This window comes from Saccopteryx leptura, chromosome 1 (genome assembly GCF_036850995.1).
Source record: "Saccopteryx leptura isolate mSacLep1 chromosome 1, mSacLep1_pri_phased_curated, whole genome shotgun sequence".
Classification (NCBI taxonomy): domain Eukaryota; kingdom Metazoa; phylum Chordata; class Mammalia; order Chiroptera; family Emballonuridae; genus Saccopteryx; species Saccopteryx leptura.
This window is the reverse complement of record NC_089503.1, coordinates 160,567,300-160,579,905: the sequence shown is the minus strand read 5'-3', so window position 1 is coordinate 160,579,905 and position 12,606 is coordinate 160,567,300. Positions and strand designations below refer to the sequence as shown.

Genomic DNA, 12,606 nt, shown 5'->3' with positions numbered 1-12,606 from the left:
TTTTTGAAAATCTTAGTTATCCCCCAACTCTCACTCACTAGGCTCAACTGATGGATAGCATCTGCTCTGCTTTATTCACACAAATATCAATGTTGGAAGAAATGAAAAATTACCATCTAATATGACCTGTAAGGTAGACATTGGGTCGTTAATTCATCTAAAAACTTTTGTGTGTGTGTGCCACACACCAGCTGTTTTGTGGATTGGAGATGCAGAAATGATAGTTATGTACATTATTTTTGAGAAGTATCCCTTTGCAGTTTGGTTGGCATGTGGTGGGGGAGGGAGACAGGTCAGAAATTACAGTGTGTTGTGATAAGTTTGCACAGGAGAGGTTGTGCACAGAAGAGCCATTTAACCCAGAGTTTGAAATGGGGAGCTTCTAGCAAGAGATCAGATCTGAACAAAGTCTTGAGGGATGTGGAGGCACTGGCCAGGTAGGTGGAGGGGAAGAGAAGCCTACATGTAGATGGAGATACAGTAATATGACCGGAGAAGTAGGCGGCGAGCCGTAGAATAAATGTGACTGTCATGTATTGAGCACCCACTTTGTGCCAGACACTCTTATTAGGAGTAGGTGCTATTATCTTCAGTTTGCAAATGAGGAAACCAAGAGTCATAGCTCTCCTGAGGGTGTGACAGGGTAACTGAGCGACAAAGCTAAATTTAAAAACTTTGTTTCCTCCTAGGAAAGAACAGTTTCAAGCTGGTGGAAGCAGTTTAGCAGTTATGCTGTTGAAAGGTCAGGTGTGCAGGTTAAGTTCTAAATAGTGTCCAGGCACAGGGATAGTGATTTGTTTATTCATTTAAGAAATATTTACTGAAAGTCTCTTTAAGCGCCAAGAACTGTACTAGGCTTTAGGGGTTAAATGACAAATGCCAAGGTGGTAGAGTTAGAAAAGTGAAAGAAAGTGGACACACTGAGTGAAAACTGCAGTGTGGAGAAGCTTGATTGCGAAGAAAGCAGTGATATACAGTAAATGTAGGGGAGACGTGTGTGTGTGTGTGTGTGTGTGTGTGTGTGTGTGTGTGTGTGTAATATGGGAAGTACTTCAATTGTTTGTATGTGAGGAGAAAGCCATAGTAGGAGAAAGATTTAAATTAGAAAGAACTGGTAAGTGATTCATCAGGGATCCTAAAGAATGAGGAGAGATAAGGACCAATGTCTGTTAGATTGCACATATTTAATTAAGTAGATTGCAAGATAATACTAGCATGAATTTATAATGGCTGTAAAGCTTTAATATGATTGCCCTGCTCTTGGATAAGGGAGACTTACCTAACTGAAACTTTTTATTCAGATGCTCACTGTGACCCTTTGTTTGTTTTCTGCCATCCATCTTCTCTATAGAGTAAGCACATAAGTACTTTAAGGTATGCCCGAGCACCAATGAAAAGAAGACTTGAAATATTTCAGATGCTGGGAGGGCCTTATGGTTTCATACAATCTAAGAGAGTTTTTTTAGGTTTATTTTTTTAGAGATTTAAGATCAATTCATTATCAGCTCAAAATGACCAATTGTGATCTATCCAGACTTGCAGAAATAAGATGTCCTCACATTTTTAATTTCCTGATTTTTTAAGCCTTGTGTGAAAACGTCAATGATATATTTTTAAAATATGATTATTCCTGTAAATGTGGTATGTCATTTCTCCATATCTGTTACCTTACTCATTGATGTCACGGAATTTTCTCTCTTCAGAATCCTGTCCGAAAGATTCCTGACTCTCATGAGATAACGCTGAAGCATGGCACGAAAACAGTAAGTGCAAACATTTTGATTCTTTTCTCTCAAAACCAGGGCTCTTATGGAGAAGTGCACTAGTAAGGTAACATTTGTTTTAAGGCTAATTATACAATCAACTGATAACACAAACCCGTAGACATTAAGGAAAGATTATTTTTCAGTTCAGCCAAAACAGCCACTGGGTTTCATTTTAAATAGGGATAATTATTACTGTCAATGTTATTGTTGGCCTTAAAACCTCTTTTTCTTTGATATAAGAATATTACAAATAAAAGGAATGAAACTCAAGTATAGTTTTCTTTTTTATAGTGTGGGAAAACTTCTCACTACTCTTAGTTTTATTTCCATATCAGTACAAGGCCCAAGTTCATTTTTTAGATGAATATTAAGATAAGAATTGAACATAAACTAGTCACTGTATTTTTTCAAAGATTATATTACTTAGATTTATAGGTTATATTACTATTTTTTATATTTATTTTATTTAAAGATTAGTAACAAAATTTTTGAACCCTATGATGAAATCATTTATTTTATTGTAAACCCATTAAAAAGTACTAGTTGAATAAATGAAATCTACTTATGAATAAATGAAAGAATATAATTATCTTGCTTTTTCTTTACAATTAAGCTACCTTTTTTAATTGTGTGACATGTAAAGAAGGAAATCCATCCTATAACGAATGTAAAAAATCAGTCAATAGAAATAGACCCAGAAATAACACAAATAATAGAATTAATAGAAAAGGATGCTAACAGTGAGATACTCTTTAAATGTTTTGTTTTTGGAAATAGTTTTTTCATGAAGAAATTTGTCAAAATGGTATTTTAATTGAAGTGAACTATTGTTCAATATTTTTAAGTGCCTTAGTTTTAATTTCTTCTATGGTAAATATTGATTCATATGACTCACATAAAGAAATGCTTTTTGCGGTCCTCAAAGGATTTTAGGAGCATAAAGAATATTGAAAGCAATGAATGTCTGAGAACTACTGCCTTAAGAAATTATTTTCATCCAATTATTGATTATATCTACTTTTAATTCAGTCAGACTGCTGATGTTTTTATTCTGAAATTGTGACAGTATTTTACCAATATTTATACTTTTAAGTATAAGGGAAATACTTATAGACTGTTAGTACTTAAAAGGAAACTTTTTTACCATTTAGTTCAGTTTTTACAACTGAGAGATTGTTCATGGGTTTCATTTGTTTCATTTAAATATTTCTATTTCTTCAAATCAAATTTTTTCTTTTAAATAAATACTTAAAAACATATTCCAAGTTATTTTACACATTAAAAATCAATTGAAGCTTCTAATTGTACTGTTAGGTTAGCTATTGTTTTTTAATCCTGCCTTTGCCCGGCATGTATTTCAGCTTTTTGGAAATGTATCAGTTAGGAAGGTGACTGTTTTCTCTGGTTTTGTTTTTTGTGTTTTTTTTTTCTTCCCCCAACTAGTTATCATAAAGATACACACTCACAGAAGTATAAAGAATTTTAAAAAGAATCCCCATATTACTTGTCTCTGAGCCTTACCAATTGTCTAGATAAGGCCAGTCTTGCTTCCTGTATCCTTTCCATTTCTAGTAAATTGCCCCCACCCCCCACTTATCTACCTTGTGGGATTCTATAAAAGCAAATTCCAGACTTCACATGATTTCATCTGTAAATATTTCATTATGAGTCTCTTAAGAGAGGAGGTTGGTCTGTCTCTCCCTCTCTTCCTTCTCTCCCTCTCCTTTTTTTCTCAGAATCAGAACATCTTTATTACATCTATTTTTTACAATAATTATTTAATATCGTCTAATTTCATTAGTGTCCAGGTTTTTTCAATTGTCCCATACACATTTTTACTATTAGTGTGTTCACATCAGTATCCAAATGATGTCTGACTCTCTCTTAAGGGAGACATCATTGTTTGTTATGTCTCTTAATCTATAACAGCTCTTCTGCTTTCTCTGTTCCTCCTTGCCATTGAAGAAATATTCATTTGGTGAATATACTCACTATGGTCAACTATGTATACTGTGAACTGAATGTTTTTGTTGAGTGAGATAATATAGTGTGATTTTTACTGATTCTATGTTTATAATAGGAAGTAGGAATTGTTAGATACTGTTATAGTTTTAAACACCACTTTTACACTTTTACATCAGTTTGAACAGTATGTTGACATTGGAAAGTTGTCTTAAAATATCAACAGACTGTTTACAGTGTCTTAAAATAGCATTACTGTTTACAAATGTTTATCTGTGTGTATCAGCCTTTTCTCAATTATATGGGCCAAAATAACATCAATAACTAATGGACTTATATAAGTGCTTCTGTCTTCTGGTGCTCTGGTTTTAAATTTGTGTGGTCTTCTTCTCCACACCTAACCAGTGCCATGGAGCATAGCCTTGTTCCATTAAACAACATAGTTCCCAGAAAACCTGGTCCAGTGGGAACAGTTCTTCCCAAGGAATCCACTTCCAACTTTATTTTTTTTTAAAGGCTCTACATTCTTTGGTTCTAAATCATGAATCACATCCACTTCTCTTTTTATTAATATAGTAACATCATGCTAATTCTGTTTTCCAACCGAAGAATTTACATCCAAGGTAAAGAGAACATTTTTAGGGAAGAGCTCCTTCTTTCAGGTTTCTGTGTGAGCGAGCATGTTCTTCCCAGTTTACACTGAACTCCAAGTGACCCCCAGGAAGTTGGAAACTGCAAGCCCGCTACCGTGCTCTCCTCTTCCCCGGAACACACTGAGGATGCCTGCAGCTCATCATGTGTCTGGGGGGGGGCATTTTAAATTCTGGGATTTATTTTAATAATTTAGTGGTAGAAACTAATGAGTAGTTGGTAGTAGGCAATTCTTTTTAAAAACTAGCATTATCATTATAAAATGGCACGTTTGTAAAATGATGAATTGTAACAGGATGTCAAATAGAAATGCTCAGATATGAGAGCTAAATAAATTCACTAAAATATTTTACGATCTGTCATTAATATTAGGTGAATTTCCTAAAAATAATTATTTAAGGTGACTATGATGAGTCATTTAGCCATATGCACAAGATCATTTCTACTTTGTCCTACTTTGTTAAATAGATTTCCTAACATTCCCATTGGCGTTACTCATTTTGGTATTTTTAGACTCATGTGTTCTTCATTTAGTGCTAAATTATCATGAAAGATTCCCTCAAAATTGTTTATTAAAAAAAGCTGAATTGTTTGTGAGATTTGTACTAATGCAACTTAGTTTATCATATGTCATTGCAATGGTAACTATTCTGGGTACGTGGTAGATAAATTGGGAGAAAGCTGACAATTAGAGAAATTTAAATGTTTTTCTTTTTATTATCTGAAGAGGAATTATAATACTGGAATCAACTAATAAAGAAGGTGCTGTCTGTTCTCACTTTTCAGAAGTATCAACAGTGTTTGGTCTGTGCTTCCAATGCCTATAAGATAGGGAGTGGGTTCAGGAAGGAAGCGGGGGTTATAATAGACTGTAAGCAGCTTTTCTCCAATGATTTTTTTTTAAACCAGGTTTCTGCATTAGGTCTGGATCCCTCAGGTGCTCGCTTGGTGACTGGAGGATACGACTATGATGTCAAGTTTTGGGATTTTGCTGGAATGGACGCTTCTTTTAAGGCATTCCGATCCCTCCAACCCTGTGAATGGTATGTGTTGCTCAACCTCATGCCTTCGCATCTGAAGACAGAGTGCTGCTGTCATTTGAATTCCATGTGTAGAATTTCATCTATAATGTTTGCACCAAAATTCAGTCAGTTTATATGGCTGAATACTACCTTCATTATTCACATGAAACTAAAATGTACCTTAATTTCTTTCATTTTGTTTCATTAGCCTATGTTTTATGACACTGTCTTTTGAGTTTTTAAAAATATATTTTTATTTAGAAATTGTTAACCTTGCCTAATTTATTTTTAAAACCCTGCAGTAGGCCTGACCTGTGGTGGCGCAGTGGGATAAAGCGTCGACCTGGAACACTGAGGTTGCCGGTGCGAAACCTTGGGCTTGCCTGGTCAAGGCACATATGGGAGTTGATGTTTCCTGCTCCTCCCCCTTCTTTCTCTCTCTGTCTCTCTCTCTCACTCCTCTCTCTCTAAAAAATCAATAAATAAAATATTAAAAAAACAAACAAAAAAAACCCCTGCAGTAAATCCTATGTAGTATGATGTCTGCGTATGAGACCCATTAAGCAGTCCCCAGGTGCTAGTCTGTGTTGCGCTGTGCAGGGGTGGTCAGCTAGTGTGTCAGAAAGGGCTTCACACACTGCTTCTGCCGCCAACCTCTTAGCTCTATTTTAACCGTATTTGATCTATTAGCATATTGGATATAAGAAATAGATTTTTTTTTTATAGAGATAGAGTGAGAGTCAGAGAGAGGGATAGATAGAGACAGACAGACAGAAACAGAGAGAGATGAGAAGCATCAATCATCAGTTTTTTGTTGCGACACCTTAGTTGTTCATTGATTGCTTTCTCATATGTGCCTTGACTGCGGGCCTTCAGCAGACCGAGTGACCCCTTGCTTGAGCCAGTGACCTTGGGTCCAAGATGGTGAGCTTTGCTCAAACCAGATGAACCCGCGCTCAAGCTGGCTACCTCAGGGTCTCGAACCTGGGTCCTCCGCATCCCAGTCCGACGCTCTATCTACTGCACCACTGCCTGGTCAGGCTAAAAAATAGATTTTTATTGGTCAAACTGGAGTCTTGTTAACTTGCACAATGTATGTTGGAATTGGACTCTTTGATGACAGAGAGAGTCAGGGGAAATGGATTAGCTAAGATGACGTCAACCTGATTTCCTCTATTTGCATGAGTGGGGTATAAGAGTCTAGTTTTACCTTTAATCTAAACTCTTAGGGATGATGTTCTTTTGCTAAATGTAATATCCACCTGTAAACTCTAGATTCCATCAGCTCCATGGAAATAGTTTCTGTCTCTGGGGGTTGCTGGTGGTTGCTTCGCTTCCATTATTTATCAAAGCAGTGTTTGGAGCATCCAAAAGTTTAGAGCTGAACTTTTTTTAAGTCTGCAGAATGGGTCATCTGAATTGTTTTTTCTTACTTGCTAATAAATGCTTAAGTAGCAAATATCTGCCTGTCGATCAGAATTGGGTCTGAGACTTCAACTTTGTTTGGCAACTACAGTTGTTTTGCAAATAACCATTTTGACTAAAGTGGCTCTGGTCACTTTTCTACAAATCATATTGATTTGTAAATTTTGAAGTCAAAACTCTTAAGCTCTCTAGAAAATACTTGAGAATTTCCTAAATGAACATAGCAGATCTATAATCAATTGGAAAAAGAAAAATAAATTTTTGAAAAAACTGAATACCTCCACTGATGACTGGATTTAAAATACCTCTCATTATTTAAAGTAATAACATGTTATCTTGAGTTAGTGTGATGACCTTTTCAATGTACTTACAATATGTTGTTAATCCCTTCACCCCACATGACAGTCTCTTGATTCATATAGGGATGTGTTCTCCTTCTGCCTTTGCAGCTATAAACTGACTTATTCAAAACTGTCTAAATAATATGACTACTTTTTATGACAGAAGTTTTCTTTGATCAATGTGTGCTTTATACCCATTTATATATTCATTTGTATAGTTCACTTTTTACTGTGAAAAATTTCAAACATAGAGAAAAGTAGAAGGATGACTCTAATAGCCACCTGCCCTTTACCTAGATTTAAGTTACAAACATTTTCCTGTATTTGCTTCACTTATTTTGTAATTTTTAAAGTATTTCAAAGTAAAAGCCATAAATTTTACTTTGAAATATTTCATTGTGTGTCTTTAAAAAATATAGATGCTTTCCTAATTGGACAGATATATGCCAAAAAAAAGAAAAAAAAGAAAAGAAACTAGACTACCTAAGTGTAAGACATGAAACTATAAAAATTCTAGAAGAAAACATAGGCAGTAATATCTCAGACATTTCTTGTAGCAATATCTTTTCCGATAAACCTTAGGCAAGGGAAACAAAAGATGAAATAAACAAACAGGACTACATCATACTAGAAGGTCTTTGCACAGCAAGGGAAACCATCAACAAGATGAAAAGACAACCAACCTACTAAGTGGGAGAACATATTTGCCGGTGATACATCTGATAAGGGGTTAATATCCAAAATTTATAGTTTATTTATTTATTATTTTTTTATAAATAAATTTTTATTAATCTTAATGGGGTGAAATCAATAAATCAGGATACATATATTCAAAGAAAACATGTCCAGATTATCTTGTCATTCAATTATGTTGCATGCCCATCACCCAAAGTCAGATTGTCCTCCGTCACCTTCTATCTAGTTTTCTTTGTGCCCCTCCCCCTCCCCCTTCCCCTCTCCCTTTCCCCCTCCCCCCCAGTAACCACCACACTCTTGTCCATGTCTCTTAGTCTCGTTTTTATGTCCCGTCAGTGTATGGAATCATGCAGTTCTTGTTTTTTTCTGATTTACTTATTTCACTCCGTATAATGTTATCAAGATCCCACCATTTGTTGTAAATGATCCGAAGTCATCATTTCTTATGGCTGAGTAGTATTCCATAGTGTATATGTGCCACATCTTCTTTATCCAGTCTTCTATTGAAGGGCTTTTTGGTTGTTTCCATGTCTTGGCCACTGTGAACAATGCTGCAATGAACATGGGGCTACATGTGTCTTTACGTATCAATGTTTCTGAGTTTTTGGGGTATATACCCAGTAGAGGGATTGCTGGGTCATAAGGTAGTTCTATTTTCAGTTTTTTGAGGAACCACCATACTTTCTTCCATAATGGTTGTACTTCTTTACATTCCCATCAACAGTGCATGAGGGTTCCTTTTTCTCCAAAGCCTCTCCAACATTACCTGTCTTGTTAATAATAGCTAATCTAACAGGTGTGAGGTGGTATCGCATTGCAGTTTTGATTTGCATTTCTCTAATAACTAATGAAGCTGAGCATCTTTTCATATATCTGTTGGCCATTTGTATTTCTTCCTGGGAGAAGTGTCTGTTCATGTCTTCTTCCCATTTTTTTATTGGATTGTTTGTTTGTTTGTTGTTGAGTTTTATGAGTTCTTTATATATTTTGGATATTAGGCCCTTATCTAGCTGTTGTTTGGAAATATCATTTCCCATTTATTTGGCTGTCTGTTTATTTTGTTATTAGTTTTTCTTGCTGAGCAAAAACTTCTTAGTCTGATGTAGTCCTATTTATTAACTTTTGCCTTCACTTCTCTTGCCTTTGGAGTCAAATTCATAAAATGCTCTTTAAAACCAAGGTCCATGAGTTTAGAACCTATGTCTTCTTCTATGTACTTTATTGTTTCAGGTCTTATATTTAGGTCTTTGATCCATTTTGAATTAATTTTGGTACAAGGGGACAAACTGTAGTCGAGTTTCATTCTTTTGCATGTGGCTTTTCAGTTTTCCCAGCACCATTTGTTGAAGAGGCTTTCTTTTCTCCATTGTGTGTTGTTGGCCCCTTTATCAAAGATTATTTGACCATATATATGTGGTTTTATTTCTGGACTTTTTATTCTGTTCCATTGGTCTGAGTGTCTATTTTTCTGCCAATACCATGCTGTTTTGATTGTCGTGGCTCTATAATATAGTGTGAAGTCAGGTATTGTAATGCCCCCAGCTTTGTTCTTTTTTTTTTTAGGATTGCTTTGACTATTTGGGGTTTTTTATAGTTCCATATAAACCTGATGATTTTTTGTTCCATTTCTTTTAAAAATGTCATTGGAATTTTGATGGGAATTGCATTAAATTTGTATATTGCTTTGGGTAATATGGCCATTTTGATTATATTTATTCTTCCTATCCAGGAACAAGGAATATTCTTCCATCTCATTGTATCTTTTTTGATTTCCCTTAACAATGCTTTGTAGTTTTCATTATATAGGTCCTTTACGTTCTTTGTTAATTTTATTCCTAGGTATTTTATTTTTTTGTTGCAATTGTGAAGGGGATTATTTTTTTGAGTTCGTTCTCAAATGTTTCATTGTTGGCATATAGAAAGGCTATGGACTTTTGTATGTTAATTTTGTAATATCCAAAATTTATAAAGAACTCATACAACTCAGCCCCAAAATAACAAACAATCCAATTAAAAAATGGGCAGAGGACCTAATAGACACTTTTCCAAAGAGGAGATACAGATGGGCCAATGGAGATATGAGAAGATGCTCAATGTCACTAATCATCAAGAAATGCAAATTAAAATCATAAAATATCATTTCATACCTGTCAGAGTGGCTGTCATCAATAAATCAACAAGCAGGTATTGATGAGGATGTGGAGAAAAGGGAACCCTTATACACTGTTGGTGGGAATACAGATTGGTGAAACCAGAAACACGAATTTGAAGGAATCTATGGACCCCTGTGTTCACGGCAGTGCTATTTACAATATCTGAGATTTGGAAACAGCCCAAGTGCCTATCAGTGGATGAGTGGATAAAAAAGCTGTGGTACGTTTACACAATGGAATACTACTTGGCTGTAAAAAAGTAGGAAATGTTACCTTTTGTGACAGCATAGATGGATTTGGAGAGAATTATGCTAAATGAAAATAAGCCAGTCAAAGAAAGATGAATACCATATGATTTCACTTATATGTGGAATATAATAAACAAAATAAACTAAGAAAATAGAAACAGACTCATAGATACAGAGAACAGACTGACAGATGTCAGAAGGAAGAGAGGTTGGAGGGGCTAGGCGAAATAGATGATGGGATTAAGCAAAAAATAAAACCAAGAGAGCCTCCTAGACACAGACAACAGTGTGGTGATTACTGGAGGGGGTGGGGCAGGTAGAAGACGGTAAGGGGGGTAAATGGTGATAGGAGAAGGTTTGACTCTGGGTGGTAAACACACAATACAATATACAGATGATATCGAATTGTACACTTGAAATCTAAATAATTTTATTAAACAATATCACATTCAATAAAAATAAATATAAAAATATAGACATTTTTCTATATAAACATAATTTCATTGTTACTTCTAACAAAAATCTGTAGAAATCTTTAATATTCTAGTAACCAATCCATATTTAAATTTTCTCATTTGCCCACAAAATATGTTTTTATGCTAGTTTGTCAAAAATGGATCCAATTGTAATACACATCACAATTATTTTGTACCTCTCTTACATACCTTTTAATCTAGAACAGTGTCTCCTTCCTACCACTTCTTTCCCATGACTTTGTTAAACAGACAGGTCCAGTTGTCCTCTGTAAGGTTTTTCCTCCCTGGTTTTCTGATTGCTTCCTAATGGTATCATTTAACTGTTTTTCTCCAGTGTTTCCTGTAGAAGATCCAAAGGCTTATCATTCATACTTTATCACATCAGGTGGCATATATGGTCTAGTAGTTGTTGCCACTATTAGTGACTAGCAATTAAAGTGATTTGTGAATCAAGCTGGTAACATCTGATTCCTCTATTACAAAGTTAATATATACTTGAAATAGGCAAGAACTTTGTGAGGAGATAGTTTGGTATAATGTGAATATCCAGGTCTTGTCATTTCTTTACTTACTAAATTTAGTATCTACTGATTATTTGCCCTTAAATCAGTTATTTTAACGAGGGTTGCAAGTTGATTTTCTAATTTTATTATTTCATCTATGTTTGTTTGCTGGCATTTTTCTAAAAGAACTGTCCCTCAGTAATGAATATGATTTGGTTATCCTGAAGTACAGTTTGTACAGAAAAAGCATGATAAATGCTTAATTACTTCTTTAATTTCCCATTTTTAGCTTAAGGGTTAGTGGTGATAAATGAGTTCTTGCTCTTATTTGTGGTGATGGCATTTTATTGTTTGTTTGTTTTGGATTTTTCTTTTTTTTGTATCAGTATTTATGATATTAAATTTTTATGTGTTTCAGTCAATTGCAGTCATTATTCTTTTTAATGTTTAAATTTGTCCCAGATTTGGCCAGTGGGAGTCCCTGATTGCTATGTAGTTTTGATAGGACCTCATTAGTCTTTAAAAGCTTACTTATTTTCTGGCATGACATGATGTAGGCTTCCTGGTACATTCCTTTCCAAGTCTTGGAGTCAGCATGTCCTGTGGAGACCTGCTTTTTTTTGTTGTTTGTTTCTTTTAAATGGAAATGGTATTTAGAGACCAAATCTGGGTGTTAAACATGCTCATTGATACTGGGGTAGTATTGTTTCCTGATGTTTTCAGTGGAAAGACATGGAAAATATAGATATGTGTATTTAAATAACAAGATCGTATTGATACTTTCATTTCAAAATTTTAGAAAACTTTTAATTTTAGAATTTTTTTTAATTTTTTTATTTTTAATTTTTTTTTTTATTTTTCCAAAGCTGGAAACGGGGAGAGACAGTCAGACAGACTCCCGCATGCGCCCGACCGGGATCCACCCGGCACGTCCACCAGGGGGCGATGCTCTGCCCATTCGGGGCATCGCTCTGTTGCGACCAGAGCCATTCTAGCGCCTGAGGCAGAGGCCACGGAGCCATCCCCAGCACCTGGGCCAACTTTGCTCCAATGGAGCTTTGGCTGCGGGAGGGGAAGAGAGAGAGAGGAAGGAGAGTGGGAGGGGTGGAGAAGCAGATGGGCGCTTCTCCTGTGTGCCCTGGCCGGGAATCGAACCCGGGACTTCCGCACGCCAGGCCGACGCTCTACCACTGAGCCAACCGGCCAGGGCTAGAATATTTTTTAATTTACAGAAAGCTGCAAAGTTAGTCCAGAAATCAGGTGTGCCTCTAACCCAGTTTCTTCTCTCTTTAACATCTTATGTTATCATGGTACATTTGTGACAATTAAACCAATGTTGGTACATTACTGTAAATAAACTTCA

General features: G+C 35.5%; 1 protein-coding gene across 1 annotated transcript in view; it reads left to right on the top strand.

Annotated features, from left to right (window-relative positions):
- The window catches only part of WDR70 (WD repeat domain 70), a 281,551-nt gene that overhangs the window by 40,050 nt on the left and 228,895 nt on the right, over nucleotides 1–12,606 (top strand). The window contains exons 6-7 of the mRNA XM_066378869.1: nucleotides 1,704–1,763; nucleotides 5,289–5,422. Of these exons, the coding sequence (XP_066234966.1) occupies nucleotides 1,704–1,763; nucleotides 5,289–5,422 (194 nt within the window). The remainder of the gene's footprint in view (nucleotides 1–1,703; nucleotides 1,764–5,288; nucleotides 5,423–12,606) is intronic.